This window comes from Cheilinus undulatus, linkage group 1 (assembly GCF_018320785.1).
Source record: "Cheilinus undulatus linkage group 1, ASM1832078v1, whole genome shotgun sequence".
Lineage (NCBI taxonomy): Eukaryota > Metazoa > Chordata > Actinopteri > Labriformes > Labridae > Cheilinus > Cheilinus undulatus.
Genome location: NC_054865.1, coordinates 46,240,258 through 46,257,676, shown reverse-complemented (window position 1 = coordinate 46,257,676; position 17,419 = coordinate 46,240,258). Strand labels below are relative to the sequence as shown.

The 17,419-nt window shown below is 40.1% G+C and overlaps 1 protein-coding gene across 7 annotated transcripts in view; it reads left to right on the top strand.

Annotated features, from left to right (window-relative positions):
* The window catches only part of dmxl2 (Dmx-like 2), a 70,935-nt gene extending 55,406 nt beyond the window's left edge, over positions 1 to 15,529 (top strand). For 5 of the 7 annotated variants that reach the window (XM_041809873.1, XM_041810084.1, XM_041809796.1 and 2 more), the window contains 14 exons: positions 10 to 95; positions 216 to 417; positions 2,381 to 2,498; positions 3,677 to 3,742; positions 4,512 to 4,598; positions 4,864 to 4,985; positions 7,295 to 7,433; positions 10,201 to 10,261; positions 10,355 to 10,482; positions 10,574 to 10,651; positions 10,765 to 10,856; positions 13,388 to 13,440; positions 13,540 to 13,757; positions 15,317 to 15,529. In XM_041809873.1, coding sequence (XP_041665807.1) covers positions 10 to 95; positions 216 to 417; positions 2,381 to 2,498; positions 3,677 to 3,742; positions 4,512 to 4,598; positions 4,864 to 4,985; positions 7,295 to 7,433; positions 10,201 to 10,261; positions 10,355 to 10,482; positions 10,574 to 10,651; positions 10,765 to 10,856; positions 13,388 to 13,440; positions 13,540 to 13,757; positions 15,317 to 15,526 — 1,660 coding nt within the window. In that variant the 3' untranslated portion in view covers positions 15,527 to 15,529. The other 2 variants (XM_041809952.1, XM_041810171.1) reach the window with 2 other exon arrangements.
* The last annotated feature ends 1,890 nt before the right edge of the window (positions 15,530 to 17,419 follow it).

The following is a 17,419-nucleotide window of genomic DNA, read 5'->3' as shown; positions in this document are numbered from 1 at the left end:
GGTTTGTAGCTGGGCCCTGATCCGCCTGGTGATGGTGAAACTGGCTCATCATAACGTCAAGAACTTCCTCCCTCTTACTGGCCTTGACTTCACAGGTAAACACGTCTTATCATACTACATATCTCCAGATAAATTAGTGGGGAAGTTTATTTTTCATAAAGATACACCTAAATATTTTGGCTTTTTTTGTTGTTACTGTTGTGTTTGTGTCACAGACCTGCCAGTCACCTCCCCTCTGGGCAACGCCGTAGTGAAGACTTTGGAAAACTGGGAGCAGCTTCTGTTGGAGCGAATGAACAAGTTTGACGGCCCGCCTCCCAACTATATCAACACTTACCCCACTGACCTCAGCGCAGGAGGCGGACCCGCCATACTCAGACACAAGGCCATGCTGGAGCCAGACAACACACCATTCAAGTGAGTATGAAATCATACATACCTTACAGAAACACAGACAGTTTTACACACTGCAGTTACTACAAGAACACCTTACGATCTTAAATTTTTAATTCACAACATAACTAACCTAACTTAAATTACCAGAAAGTGCAAGAAAAAAGCAATCAAACAGAGAAGACAGAACTCAAAGAGGTCACAAAAACGATGGAACTCAGTGCCTGATCTAATGAAACTGTTTTCATTTCTGAGGATCTGATGTCCAAGTCACAAGAATTATAGCTGCAGTGCTAACAATGACATCTCTGAGTGTTTATGCAGTAGAAAGCATTGGTATCCATAAAATCACACATGCTCATATTCATTACATAGCACAAGAGAAAAGCAGAAATTTGTCAGGAGATTGAAGCATGAAGTGTTTTAAAATCCCCTAGTAGATGGCTGATAGCCTTGACCCTGGGCTTGATAAAACAAGGTGGAACAACATCAGATGACATGGCACCTCAAACCATCTCTGACTTTGGAAACTTAAAACACTGGACTTCAAGCACTTTGGATTCTGTGCCTCTCCTCTGTTCCTCCAGTCTCTGGGACCTTGATTTCCAAATGAAATTAAAAATTGAGTTTTATCTGAAAGTGGGACTCTGGACCGTCAAGCATCGGTCCAGTTGTGTTTTTTCCTTGGCCCAGGTGAGACACTTCTAACGTTGTTTGTGGTTCAGGATTGACTAAACACTACGAACATGATGCTTGTAGCCCATTTCCTGAACATCTGTGTGGTGGCTCTTGATCCACTGACTCCAGCCTAAGTCCACTCCTTGTGAAGCTCCCCTATGTTCTTGAATCTGCTTCTTCCGAAGGCTGAGCTCATCCTTGTTGCTTATGCACTTTTCATTACCACACTTTTCTCTTCCAGTCAACTTTCCATTAATATGCTTTGATATAGCCTCTGAGAACAGCCTGTCCTTTCAGCAGAGGCCTTGGCTTAACCTCTTTATGGAGGGTGTCAATGATTGTCTTCTGGACCTTTGCAAAGTCAGCAGTCTTCCCCATGATTGCAGTTGTGTGTACTGAACCAGAGTGAGAGAAATAACTGACAAGAAACTGGACATTTCTGCACAGTTCTTATATTTTGAGATAGTTGATTTCTGTGAGCTGTAAGTTGTAATCGTCAAGATTTTTAAAAAAGGCTTGAAGTGTTTCACTTTGTGTGAGATGAATCTTGAAAATATGGAAATTTAACTTTCTGAAATAAATCACATGGAAAACTAGAATGGCCGTCTGAGGCGGCAGACCCACGCCTAAGCAGCGCCACAGAGGAACTCACGCTCCCATTGGTTACTATGGTGTTCAAAATTTCGAAGTCCGAGAAAAACCGAACGGGTGCGCAGATCATCACCAAAATCTAACTGATTCTTCTCTGTCACCATCCCAATATTCCCTGAAAGTTTGTTGAAGATCTGACTTTCTGTTCTTGAGTTATCTTGTACACATACAAACAAACAAATATACGGAACCGTTTCCATAACACCCTGCTGATTTCATCGGGGCAGGTAAAAATGAACTTTTTCATGATATTCTAATTTGAGATACACCTGTATGTGCTATGAAATTGTGCTACTTCTTTTGAGGGCTTTTGAGGGCTATAATCACCTTTATTGCACCCTCGTACAGTTCAATGTTACACATTATCATGATGACAAAAGCACAAGTCATCTCATTGCAAACCTTTGGTCTAAATATGGCTTCTTATCCATTCAAAGGGGATAAGAGTTTGTCTCATGAATCACTCACAGAAACAACAGCTGTAGACAGTGCACCTTAAAACAAAATGTAAACAGAAAGCACATGAAAAAATAGAATTTTCAAAATTAAAAAAAGCTTCAGTTGCTTCGCAGATCAGAGATGATATAGAAATAAGAATTCTCTCTTTAGCAGACTGCATTGTTGAGTAAGCACTCATGAGAGTTCTGTTTTCTTTCAGGACAAAGAACCACCAGTCGTTCCCAGCCCGACGCCTCTGGCATTTCCTGGTCAAACAGGAAGTTCTTCAGGAGACTTTGATCCGTTACATCTTCACTAAGAAGAGGAAGCAGAGCGAGGTCAGCAGCCCAAATGCACGCCAACATTTATGCTATGTTTTTTTTTTTGTTTGTTTTGGTTTGGGTTTTTTTTTTTTTGTTAAGCTGACTGTTCATAAGCTGTGATGATTACTCCCTCACCACCCAAGTCACTTTATTTCATATTTACATCAGAATGTTTGCATTCTCCCCGTTTTTGTTTACTTCCCCTAATATATTAACTTTCTTAGCTGAAATGTACTGGTAAATTCTCTTAGGTATTGCATTTTTGGAATAGCATTACATTGAATTTCTAGCACAGCAAAAAGACATCTGTGAAAAAAAGTTTGACTTGCTTGCTTGTGCTTCACCAAACATAGACAGATGAAGACACATTTTAGCTATGTTGGAAAAAGTGTCTTAAAGTAGGCCACATGTCAGCCATAATGATGAGGATTGATGGGATTCGTTATAGTCATCAAACAACTGTCAAGCAGCCAATAAACGCAGTGTCAAAATGTCACGTTAGAAGACCGCAGAAGCCTAAAATAGCAGCCTGAGAAAATCTTTCTACTGAACTCCAGGAAGTCTGAATAAGAAAATGGAGGAGCAAAGTAATTTGGGTCTTATTTATGTATTTTTAGGTAAGCGCCTTACATGTGGAATTTTATTGTCTTTAAATGTGTAAATCATCCTTGAAAATTGAGAACATTGTTGACATAGTCTGTGTTTCTGTTGTAAGACATTAAGTTGGAAGCTGAGCATTAATCTGTGTAGCTGATGTTTTTATTGTCGTCTTTATCATTGCTGTGGCTCCTTTGACATCTTTAATCGAGTACATGACAGTTCGCTGCCTTCTGTGATGTCTGTAAATAGTTATTATTATGGCACTGTGAAGCTGCCTGTCCAAAATTAGAAAATCCCATGGATTATTATCCCGTATGCTCTGTGTTTTTACAAAATAAATGTCAATCCTTTCTAACAGGAACACTTTAAAGAAAACTCTAGCTGTCACACATGTATCATGCATCTCCATTCATCTGTCTGTAGCTCCCCTGATCATGACAATTATTTATTACATTATGAGTCAAAGTGCCTGACAACCTTTTTCATTTTCTTTTCATTCCATGTTTTATTTTTCTGTGTTTGTGCATGTGTTTTTTGTTGTTTCGTGTTGATGTGTTGTATGTCTTTATTGCCCGTTTGTGTGTGTTGTGTAGTCTGTAGAGAACCATTTGGACCATATAAGCCCAAACTGCATAGCTGGAGCTAGCAGTCCTAAAAAGGTAGTATTATTTACTGTACCAGCTCAGGCCTCAGCTCTGTCTGTCTGTCTGTCTGTCTAAAGGGAGTCATTGCAAAGCCAAGCTTAAAGGAGCAAGTGCTTCAAACTTCTGTAAAAAATTTGTGCACTATTTGCACCGTTTGCAACTTTTTTTAAAAGTAGCACCCAACACGGTGAAGCTCTTCTTATCGCCTGCTCCAGCTTGGCCTGATAGTGATTCTCTGGCAATTTTTACTGGCATAAATTCTTCTGAAGGCTCTAAGGCTTAGATCTAATGTTCAATCCGTCCTTCTCACTGGAACAGTCACTCACATAACCTCACATCCAGTCCCTGCCAATAACACCTCTCCTCGTGTTTCTCACTCCTTTCTCCTCTCTAGCTGGACTGATTCTGCTGGACCCAACTGCAAAAAAAAACCTCCCCTTAAGAGAGTTGGCACATTCAGTAGACTTACTAACTGCATGCTCACTTTCAGGGCTGTATGAGGCTTGCTAATCATGCAGGGTGTTGCACCAGGGATTCCCAAATCAACAGTCAAAACTGTCAGTATCCAGTTGTGTGATTGTTTATGATTATCCCTCTCCCCTTGAAAACGTGGCTGTAATTTGCTGCTACTTTCACATGCAGTGGGAATATGTTTGGAGCAACTTAATCAAACAAAGCAACAAAAATAACCGGCTTCTGAATAATAGCGATTTAGAATTTCACTTATTGACCTAGGGGGCATGTATGTTCACTCCACATGTATCATTTTTCTCTGCTTTTCCAGGTGGAGGCAGATCTTGGTTACCCAGGAGGGAAGGCTAAAATCATTCATAAGGAGTCTGATATCATCATGGCATTTGCCATCAATAAGGCGAGTTCAGAGTGTGTGTGTGAGAGAGAGAGATAAAATTACTGGAAGCACTTTCCTTTTCAAGACTGTAATTTCATAATTATATACTAGAACATTTCCTGGATGTGATTTGGTACTTAGGCATAAATCTTTCCAGGAACGGTCTTCTAAATTTGTAAACAAGTTTCTCTGCTTTACTAGGAAATTCTACTGAACCATCCCTGAATCAGCCTTTAATGTTGTCTTTTTCCCTTGCTCCTTTTCTACCCTGCTACCCACCTTTCAGGCAAACTCCAATGAGATAGTTTTGGCCTCCACTCATGATGTGCAGGAAGTGGATGTGTCCACTTTGGTGGCAGTCCAGCCTTACACCTGGATAGGGGAGGACTTTGATAAGGAGTCACGCAGGTGAGTTTCATTATAGATCATATGCAGCTTTCAGCTATCTCTTGATCCATTTATACCTAAAGCAGCCTTGATAAATACAGTCTAAAAAAAAGGGGTGTCCAAATTCAGGGGCCAAATGTAGCCCAAAGGCCATTTTTGAATGGCCCACAGCAAATTCTAAAAAATTAAATTAAATATGGCCCAAATTGGCTTTATTACATGTAGTTTAGGCACTAGGTGGTGCTGCCATGTTAATTCTGTAAACAGACATTTCCACAGGGGGAATTTATTGATGTTTTTTTTGTGACTGAATTAAAATGACACCGTGAATGGGAAACATATTGAAAGGCAAAATCATATCAATACCTGGATTTATAATAGCCTGATGGATTACAGCAGCACCAATAGAGGTCATTTCCTCTTCTGTCTGTTCTGTCTCAAGGTCTGATTTCCAAAGTATATCTTTCTTTAGACACCTTAAGGTCAATTTTATCAACGTCGCCCCACCATCCTTAAACTTCTTCACCATCTGGCCCTCAATGGAAAACGTTTGGACACCCCTGCTCTTAAACCTAAGGATTGTTTGACAACAACTTCCAAACTCTAAGGGTGTGCTGAAGAACCACGCATCATTTTAACATTTACTAAAATTTTTATTTTTCATCCTTGGTAGCACAGGTACATGAAATGTAAAACCTCTGAAGGTTTTCCATTTCATGAAAATAAATTTGTTATATAAAGTTCATTAACAGTTTTTAAAAACATGAACGTCCACCTCTTCAAACATTTCCCTTACCTGCTGTGTCTTGACCAGTGGGCCCCCAGTCACCAACCCTATAAATTAGGTTGTAGCCATTGTTTTTCTCACTGTCTAAAATACAGTGGCGAAATATTTGGTCCTCATCTTTTTTTAATAATGTTACCTTTGCATGCGATTTGGAGGCTCTAGTGTCTAGATTTACTTGATTCCTCATTTGCAGAGTTTCTGTCAGCTCAAAAGCTTTCTCTTCTGAGGGTTCATTGACTCAGATACTCATCATCCCAATTTAAAAAAGTGTCAATTTGACTCAAAGCCAGGAGTATTAAGCTGGATACAGAACGGACTGAAATAAATTCTGATGCTCTTATATAGAGAAGCAAAAAACAACTTAAGCTAGAAAATGTATCATTCACACATAGTTTTTAATGCCTGTAACACGCACACATGAGAGTATAAATACAAATATAGAATCAGATGTATAAGGGCATTTTCACACCCTAAGTTCGATTGATCTGGTCTGAGTCAAGGACCAATCTGTTGTGTTGTTGCATTTGACATCAAATTTAGTCCGTGTTTTCAGAAAGAGGCCCACCTCTTCAAGCAGCCTCAGTGGTTGTTTGGTCCACACCAGAGTTCGGTGGTCTGCTTTCACACTGGCACAAATCAACCAAACTAACACTGCAAAGGAACTTGGTTCTCTTCAATTGAACCAAACAGGTTAGGTGTAAAAGCCCCCTAAGACATATGTTTAATACATATTTTCTCATCAAAATAGTTGGCTATATACCTGTATGAACCATGAATCAGTATAAAGTGCTGAGATATGTGATGTCAGGACTACAAGTAATGCAATCACCTTCACACTGCACAAGACCTGATGCTTTTAAAAATTCACCCCCATGGTCTTTCACTTCGGTCATGCCCCCCATATGGAAGCTGGTCTAATCTGACTCGTGTAATCTAGATCTTCTGATGGAGGAGGAGATATTTCATTAAAAACACCCCTAATGACTGGGGTCCAGATATAGCTTGGTTGATCCCCCATGTACGCAAGTAACCCAGGTTCAGGTCTGGCCTGTGGCCTCTTTACTGCATGTCTTTCCCCCACTCTTTCATCCCTGTTTCGGACTCTATTCTGTGTCTTTCACTGTCAAATAAAGGCACAAAAAGCCCCAAAATGTATCTTTAAAAACACACCTCTAATGCATGTAAAGGACAAAATTGTCCTCAGGGAACACTGAGATCAACACATAATGTAATAAATAGTTGTCATGATCAGGGGAGCTACGGACAGATGAATGGAGATGCACGATACATGTGTGACATATAAAAAATAAAGAGGAAGTCTAATGGATATCTACCATTTTCCATTTTGCTTTCATATTTTGGCTGGGATGATTTTAGGAGTTTAATTATATTTTAAGTGGTATTATAGAACTGTAAAGCTTCAATTTCATTTGGTGAACTCTGCAGAAACCCTGTAAAAGTTAGAGACCTATGATTTACCCATTTAAATAACATTCTGTGTTTTGATTTGGTTTCTTGACCTATGTTGTCTTGTGTTTTCCAGCTCTGATGACCTAGACCATCGCTCTTCTCAGACCAACATCGCCCAGGCCAGCTCTGTCCCCTTTGCACCACCACAGATGCCTGTCTCTGCGTCCATGCCGTGGCTTGGCACAGGACAGACCAGCATGGGAGCCAGTGTGGTAAGAGACTACGCACTACAAAGACACAGAACAACACAAGCACAGCCAGGCAGAAGTGGCTATGCAATTCTTATAAAGAACCAGCAGGGGGAATCTAAGTTATGTTTTGGAGATGGCACCCAACATGTACTGTCACTTTATTTCATATTAACATGTGGTGTAAAATGGGCACATTAGTTAAGTTTTCAGATTCAGGTGCAAATCTTAAAAACCAACAACAAACTAATGAGAATCAAAAAGACATTTCATTTCTGCTCTTTCTGTCTGTGGCCTCTGTAGGCTTCTAGTTTGTATTTTCAATTTTTATCAGTGCCGAGCCAAACTGAGCTCAGTCGACTAAACAGCTGTTCTGCTGAGTCTATGGAGGCCGATACAGAGAGGGTGTGTGTTTGTATGACAGAGATATGCATGTAAACACTGATAGCAGCAGCTCTCACAGCCGGATAGCCAAGGGTACAGATTTGCGTCACATTTAGGGTTCTCCATGTCCCAGTCATGTTGATAAATGTTTATTGTGATACACAGAGTGAGACAAGACAAAGGGTTTTTACGAGTTCACTGGATGACACAGGGGCCTTTCTAAAGTCTGTGATGGGCTCTGATGTCTAAAATTAAAGGGGAGCAATATGGAATTTTCATACTTAAATTTCTGCATTGGTTAAAAACTACAACTCATTTATTATAAATACACTTTAGTTGATGCATACATAACCTCAAAGACAGAAATCATTCATATTTTTAGTTGTAACAGAACCTTTCATAATGGCCACCATGAAAATGCTGCGAGTGATAGACACAACATGTTTATCATTGTCGTGGAAGCACTGGCTAGTATGTCAAAGACTGCTACATAAGGAAGCAGGAGCTGCTGCTTAAAGCTGTTGTATCTCATTCATGCTCCTTATTAGTGATAAGACAATCATTTCCTTCCATCAGATTTACATTCTGTAGCCCAAACTCCCCCCATAGTACGTAACTCCAACCCCCTGTCTCCATCAAAGTGCAGGTGGCTTAGTGGTTCGGTTCCAACTCTATCCACTGTCCTCCTCTATGAATGAAGGCAAAAAGCCCAAAAACATATCTTTAAAAAAACAACAACAATGATATTCTGTATTTTTCTTTCTCAAATTTTCTCAATGTAATAATCCTCTGCACGCTGGAAGGGAAGTTGGGGGGGCCTGATGTGGCCCCTGGGCTTCATTGATATCATCATCAGAAACTGGTGGGTCAGGACCCAAAAGTGATAACAGAGCTTCCATTTTCTTCTGTTTCTTTTGACAAAAGAAAGGAAGTAAAATGGCTTTGAATAATTTTTCTCCAAATTATTGAAGATTTTCTATCATGAATTTACCCAAACTTACAGGAGATTTTCTGTATGATTCTTTTTTATAAGGAAACTTAAGGTAATTTTCTTAAAAAGTTCAGGAGTATTCCTAGAATTTTTGAGGTTTTCTTTCTCTTTTGGCAAGTTCCTCAGAAACTTTTGGCACTCCTCTCTTGGATTTTAAATCGAAGAAAAGTTCACAAGGAATAAGGAACTTTCAGGACTTTCCCAGAAACTTTCAACAGTCTTCTCCAGTAATATTTCAGGAATTTTCAAAGGAAACATTGGAGAATTTTGAGTTTTATGGATTTTATCTGGGATTTTCTCAGAAACTTCAGAAATCTTTTATAATACTTTGCAGGATATTTTATTCTTTCTAAGATGTCAGTAATTTTGTGATATTTCTATCGTGGTCAAAACAGAAATCTTTTTTGTTTAAAAAATACAAATGATTGACAAATATATCTGGGTCATGACTTGTCAGTAGAGAACCTGTGGTGGCTTCCAAGGTTAGAGCAGTTGAGAAACACTGATCTTAAACACTGATGTTGTCAGCCTCCATTACTTTCCAATCAGGTTGTCAGCATTATTTGTATCACTGCCCATCTTTAAAAACCTTTTATCCATTAACCTTTAGAGTGGAGGCTGAAAAGTCTAATACAAAATATTTTTTATCCCATCTGCCTTTAACATGTGTATTTTAGCAAAACACATTGCTGTTCTGCAGTCATGTCTTACAAACAATGAGATTATCCAAAACCTGCAGACATTGCATCAGGTCCAAATGGATGAAAGAAAACTGAAACTTCCCTGATAGAATTTCTTCTGATCATAACTTTATTTGTCTCTTGTTTTGTTTATTTTCCGTATCATCCACAAGCTCCTAGTAGTTTCACAGAACTCCAACTTGGCAGATTGTGGCCATTTTCTGAAGCTTTTGAAGCAACATATTATAATGTAGAAACAGCTGTCAAAGGATTTTTGTTTCTCCAACCAGATTTCTGTCTTATTCAGTCTATAGCTTCTTAATTTGCGGCGGAAAGAAACACTCCTAGAGCATATTGTCAAACAGTCAACGGAATAATAAAAATGAAAGCAAGTGTGACAACAAACAAGTGTTTCTAAATGTTAAAGGACTTGAGTCAGTGAGTTTTTCATAAAGGTTAACGCTGATGGGATAAGCAGAAGAAGTGATGTGTAGGAGTGAACGTTTGCATATGAATGACATATTGTTTAGGGTCATGTTTTGTTGTTTCTGTTGGCAAAGTGGAGAGAGATAAGGTTTACATAACAGATGATTATTTTCACTAAAACAAGACAAACCTCTGATTTAATTCAAGCCAATTTAACAGCACTATATTAACATTTATTTAAAAAAAGATAATTAGTAATTTTCTGAAAGCTGTTCAAAGCAGAGTAAACAAATGTCTTTATGTTTTTCAGATTATGAAGAGAAACCTCAACAATGTGAAGAGGATGACATCCCATCCCATATATCAGTATTGTAAGTCTAAAACTGAAACTTGAGCACAGGAAGCTATCACAAGATTGCATTTTCAGTTTCATCATCCTTTAATAATTCCCCTCTTTCTATCAGACATGACGGGTGCTCAGGACGGCAGTGTGAGAATGTTTGAATGGAACAGACCTCAGCAGCTCATTTGCTTCAGACAAGCAGGCAACGCTAGAGTCACCCGGCTTTATTTTAACTCCCAGGGCAATAAGGTTCATACATGCACACAGTTACACTCTCCATACTCTTCTTTCACCGTTTAGTTTATTTGCTCTAATTCTTGTGATTGCACTCTTCCTGTAGTGTGGAGTTGCAGATGGAGAAGGCTTCCTCAGTCTCTGGCAGGTCAACCAGACATCCTCAAACCCAAAACCCTACCTGGTGAGGTCACCTCATCATCACACTCATCGATACCTCATAAAGACACAATTAACAGACAACAACTAGCAAACATTGATTTGAATATGTGCTGTTTGTGTTTCCTATGCTGACAGAGCTGGCAGTGCCACACAAAGACCTGCGGCGATTTTGCCTTCATCACATCCTCGAGTCTCATCGCCACGGCTGGACAGTCCAACGATAACAGGTCAGAATCAGCACGGAGGAATTAAAGCTACATAGAGTATTCAGGTTATAAGCCTTACATCTGACACTGTGACCTTGGTGTTAAACATTTATTTGAAATATTATGCATGTATTTAATTTGCAAAAGCTTCTGCTAATGTAGTGAAATATTCTGTGTTGCAATATTAATGTGCATGTGCATTAATGCTGCATTACATTTGATACAGAGAACCATTTCTCACTTGAAAAAATGTTTTGCTGCTATGCAGAAAGCATCTTGTGCAATATCTCTTTCAACATTTTATGTGCAGTAGGATTTTATTCATTTAAATTAATTGAGCCAGGAAAAAAAACGCAATGAAATTAAGAATACCATTTACAGGAGTGTGCCAGCCAAGACAGGCGGCAGCACATTTAACAAGAACAATGACAAAGATAGAGGTGTTACAAACACAGATCAACAAATCCTGGTCACAGAGCAGAGAGTCATCTGCCCTAACATCTGCAACCTAATGCATCTTTCTCCAGCCTTTAATCTACTTTAAAAACAACTGATATCCATATCACATATGTGGGATTTGTATCCTTCCCTTTAACATGAATTACAATATAAAGAAGTTGAATAACTCTTTAGAGTGCACTGTATACACTAGATTTTTCTTTAACTTTTTTCTCCCTAAAATCCTTGTATTTGTGTTTTATCGTTGTAAGCCACTATGTAGATGAGACTGTTATGCTATTCTTTGATTTTCTTGTTTATAGTGAGAAAAAAAAATTGTTGCACAATGTGCACTGACAGTAAAGGTTTTCAAAACTTTTTTGCTGTTTTTTAATCATTTTTGTCGTATGGTGTGTATATGCACATGGAAAAAGCCAGATAATTAATATGCCTTCCATACATGATAAATCTAGTATACCAGTTTCTTATTACTTCATTTTATTTGCACACACTGCATGAAGATTTGTCTATGTCCCCAGCTGCAGAATCTGTTCGAGTAGAGAAGGCAGCCTAAGCTCTGCTGTCTGCCGGTTCAACACAGATTTGAATTAGTTGGATATTTAATCCTATGTAACCTTCCAATTATATTCACTCCAGTCATGAACATTCTCATCATACATTTAACCATTAGTGTGTGTCCTTATAGGTATTTTCTTCTGTATGTAGTTTGTGTCACTCATGGAAATTGAAAAGACCCCAGGAAGAATAGCTGCTGCCTTGCAAAAGCTAATGGGGATCTAAATAAACAAACAAACAAACATTTATTGTAAAATAGAAATACAGTTTTAAATGGCAGAGAAGGCTCTGCTCAATTGATGCTCTCTGGGTTAGTCAAGCAGCATGCTTTGACTTTCCAGGTAGAACCCCCATATGGATAGATACATTTATGACAATGCGTATTGAATTTGATAAAACTAGTTCAGAAGCAATCAATCCATAGTACCATGAATCTGAAGATGAGGGTGCAACAAGCTTGTAGTATAAAGGAGGAGGCTGGGGTGGAGGAGGTGAAGCTTTGCCAGCAGCAGCCTGTTGCATTGGCATTGATGCAAGCAGGAATTAGTGAGAAGGATGTCATATTTAAATGGACTGCTTTGTTGAGAGAACGAGCTGTGATTGGCTGTGGGAGCTGAGAGGCGATAATTAGGATCAACTGGCCTTCAACTGATCACAGCTGGGCGTATGACCACCGTGATCTGCATGAACTAACGCTAAGCTCAATCTCTTTTATTATCTAAAAACTCAGACTACTGAGTAGTGCATTCACAAACTCATCATCGCTTCAGAAGTAAGAACCTCTCGTTGCTGCCTCCATGTTTGTCTTGCTGATATGTCAACAGGGTTAGGCGTATAGAGTCATACATTCAGGTGTTTTTTCCTGCATTTTCCAGAGTGTTGCAAAATTTGGTTTCTCAAAATTTGGCTTAGGGCTTATCCCAATGTCTGAAATCAGACTTTGATGTTCACAGCCCAGACTCAAATCTGAATACTTTCAAATCTGATTAAAAACTTGGGTACTCATGTAAACACACTGATTGATGCCTTTTCTTGATCCTAGTTTGAGAATTATGTTACAGCAGCATGTTGTCAGAGCAAAAATGTATCGCAATGGAAAAAACACTCTTTGCTAAATAATTTGAGAGGCATCTGGCTGCAGCCCTCAAGCAAACCTCTACACTGGGGCGTTTGGCTGGAGACCTCTCCGCTGGGGCGAAACCTCTCCGCTGGGGCGTGACGTACATTGCCCAAGCCATGGACCTCTACGCTGGGGCGTGACGTATATTGCCCGAGCAGGCAGACCTCTACGCTGGGGCGTGACATATATTACCCGCAACGAAATTTCAGCTCTATCCGCTTGCTGACAGGCTGACCCTAAACCTAACCAGTTGGATTTGAATGCCTAAATCTAACCAGTTGGGTTTTAATAGCGCCGACCCGTATGGGGCTATGCTAATGTGTCATAAGCACTGCGTCGGAGTCATGCTAACAACACATCAAATCACACTTTGAATTTGTGGTTGATCCTTCTCTGTGATTTTATTCTTTTTTGACAGAAATGTTTGCCTGTGGGACACTCTGATTTCACCCAGCAATACCATGGTTCATGGTAAGACATCCCAAATGCGTCAAAAAGGCTATTTTTTTCCTTGTCTATCAAGTCTCTTTATTGATCTCATCTCTCATTTCTCCTCCTCCACTCCCCCAGCATTCCCCTGCCATGAGAACGGGGCCACTGTGCTGCAGTACGCTCCTAAACAGCAGCTGCTGATCACTGGAGGCAGGAAGGGCTTTGTGTGTGTGTTTGACATCCGCCAAAGGCAGCTGCTGCACACTTTCCAGGCCCATGACTCAGCTATCAAAGCCCTCGCTCTGGATGCCTTCGAGGACTTCTTCGTCACGGGCTCTGCAGAGGGCAACATGAAGGTGACTCACCCTCCATCACTCACTCACTCACAGACCTGCCAAAACACACTCTCTCTCACTGTCACACTGTGATTGTGTTCAGAGGATTAATGTGTTATTCTTGGTACAAAGGTGCTCGATAAAATCAGAAAATCCTTCCTCAAACCTACAGATAATCTAGCAGTGACGGGGCTCGTCTCTCTCTGGAGTCACATCGACTTCATCACAGTCTCGACAGAGACGACACATCAAACTGGCTGTTCTGACATTTACTACCCCCTTTTGTTATCAGAAAAGTAGTGCAAATAAAATTGTTGTGGAGAAATGTGGACCTATCAATAATAATAGTCATTTGACAAAGTCTAAATCCTAATGAGCCCAGTTGTCTCCTGTATTGAAAACATTGTAGTAGTTTTATTGGGGGGCAGCTGTGGTTTGGTGGTAGGGAGGGTTCACACAAGGCCCTGTTGTCCCTGTCCAGTCCCCTTGCCAGCTTAGAATCACCTTGTCTCTGTCCTAAGCAGGCCTAAGCACGGTTACCTCTTGAGCATAAGTCATAGCGGCGCAATGTGACACACATGGGGCTTTGTTTTTATACAGCGTAGTCTCAGCACTATGGAGAGAAAAAAGAACATGACTGCAACTTTACTTTGTGGTTGATTTTGAACCGTTTCCATCAGACACTTGAACCCTGCAATTGTTTGAAATGCTTTTTAAGAGAAGCTGTCATATAAATCGTGCACCAAATTCATGCTGTGCATCCATGCTTGTACCTGTGCACGAGCAGTCGTACTGTGAAGTAGCCAACCTCTTCCATCTTTGCCAGGGTCAGTGAAGTCCACCGTGCTCGAGCCCAGTACAGACCACTCACACCAGTCAATAAAACTGAACTTTGGGGGGTCAAATGTGCTTCGGCACTGTACGGATTGTGTAGTACAAATGCGCCCATTGAGTACAGTTACTAACTGGTGTCAAAAATTCACTTAGTTACTGCATAATAAAGGTAACTAGGTAATTGTTAAAGTAGCTTCTTTGGGTTTTTTCTTTTTGTTATTATCTCAAAGTCCAGCTGGTGCACATGATATAACTTTAATTCTGACCTAATTTTACAACCAGACCCATGGCCAGCTGGTGTACTTGATTTCTGGCTCTGAAAATCTCAAGTCAAAGTTTGAATATTTTTCTCAGACACTTGTCTTTCCAGTTTAAGATTCAGGTATATGATGAACTGCTGAAGAGGGATTTGATATAAGCAGTTGGAATCACACTTACTAACCCCTGGAGTCTGTTTTTCCAGTGTTTCTGCTTTAGCCATATTCGGTTGTTAAGTGATACTGAATAAGATGAGATATATTAGCCCATCATCTTATATCTCCTCCAAGTTATTAAGTCAACTTTCATTATAAAATCACCATAGTGGCAGCAAAAAGATAGAGATGGTTTCTCTAACATCTGTCCCCAGTAAGATATCTGATCTTATTTAGCTTTTGACCCCTGCTGTCCCAGGTTTAAAGGAGGATTTAAAAAGGTAGAAAAGAAAACTGAACACCTGCTCCCTCCATTTCTCACTCTCTTTTCAGGTGTGGAAGTTAGCTGGACACGGCCTCATGCACTCTTTCAGCACCGAGCACGCCAAACAGTCCATCTTCCGCAACATTGGCGCCGGTGTCATGCAGGTGGAGACGCGACCCGGTAACCGCATCTTCACCTGTGGAGCAGACGGCACCCTGAAGATGAGGGTCCTCCCAGACCGCTACAACATCCCCAGCAGCTTGGTAGACATCCTGTAACAGCTACTTCCACCTCTGAGCGTCCAAAGATGGAGACGGGGAGAAAAAACACAAAATGCTTTTGTAACACTCGCTAGGCATTAATAGTTTTACTGACGGGGGAAGAGTTAGACAAAAGATCGCCATGCTCCAGGCATCTTTCTGAGTGTGCAGTGTTCGCAGGTTTACTGTTGATGTAAATCATATCAAGAATGAAAATATGAAGCTGCAAATCTTTTTTTCCCAAAGGCTGAAAGCGAAGTTACAAGCAAAAGGTATCATACTTGATTTTAAAGCTAGATTTATTGTAATTTTATTGAAGAATCTCTTCTCTTAGAGTGTGTCCATAGGGAAGCTATGCATGTCCTGTTCTCGTTCCGCGGTGCAATCACAGGTCTATTGATAGTGCTCTGTACAAGTGCTCAAGCAAAAATTTTAAAAAGTGTGTAACTGTCGTCATTTTGTGCCCACAGCTGAAATCTCTTAGCATCTACTGTAACCAGCACTGTGGTTTGTTCTTAAGTCAGTGGTTTCCAGTGTGAATCGAGTTGTTGGAATCTGCATTTTGTTTCAATGGTTTTACCCCCTCCTCTCGCCTTTTTGCCCGGCTTTTCTCAGCCCTTATGGAAGAGTTGATGGTGCATTGCTCCTGTAGTGAATCCCCACCTCAACCCCCCCCCTCCCCCTTCTCACTGGCTGCCCATCACTCACTCTGACCTCTCCGGGTTTGGGCTCCACCCAGCCCGGTTCTGGTCGTAGAGCGCGTGCTCACTCTGCTGTGTCTGCCATCCGTGCGCCTGCCCGCCCACCTGCCCTCAAATGCCTGTTTGTGCGGCAGACTCACTGCTAGAACATTCCTGTTTGGACGATGACGTGTTTTATTCCTGTGACCGTGATTTCAATGTTTCCATCTGTCTGGTCCGAACCCGAACACCCCTCCCTCCCTCTCACCCACCCACCCAGAGCAGAAACACAAAGGTTCACTTCTGGTTTTGCACAAGATTTTTCTTGAATTAGTGTTTTTTTAACATTGATTTTATTATTTAAATTATTTATATGTTTGTGTTTGTTTGGTTGACCATTCCTTTGTAAAACAGTTTTAACTTATTGCCTTTTATTTTAGGAATGTAAGGGGTTTTACTGTATCTGATTGGGAGATGTGCAACACAGTCTACTGTATGTAAGTGTGTGTTACCTCGCTAGTTGTTTTTACTGTTTCATCCATAAGGAATAGATATTTGCACTCAAATTCTGGAGACACTAAAAGTTTATTTCCAATAAATAGGATACTGAAGAAGAAACTGTTATATACAAATGAATGTCTGGCTTTATTTGGCCTAGTAGTAAAACGTTTGAAATAGTTTTAATATATAAATGATATAAATATATATATATATATATGAAATACCACAACAGCTTGTACAAACATGAAAGCATTTCTTTATTTTTGGTTTGTATCATACCAGCTGGATTAGTTGTAACTTTTGTTAAGTGTATGTATGGTATTTATTAAAGAGATTTGTGTTTCTCTCCCTCTTTCTGCCCACTATGTGTACTGTATGTAACTTAAGTGTTTTACCGATGGTCCTACTGGTGTCTGGTGCGTATGTGTGTGTGCATGTAATAATGCAAAAGAAGCCAATATCATGGGTAGACGCTTACTGGGGCACTTGAGCCTGAGGTGTGTGAGAGAACAGGTCATGGTCAGAGTTTTACCTTTGTAAAGTGAATAAATTCTTTTTATTTCATCAGGTCCATTTGGCACTGTTGTTTTTCTTTGATGTCAGCAGCAACAAAGGGACTGTTCTGCTGCATCACAGTCAGGCCAACTCTTTTTATTTACAAAATACAACGAAGGAAAACATGTTCATCCATTTAAAAATACATCCAAGATAAATGTCATGCAAATACACT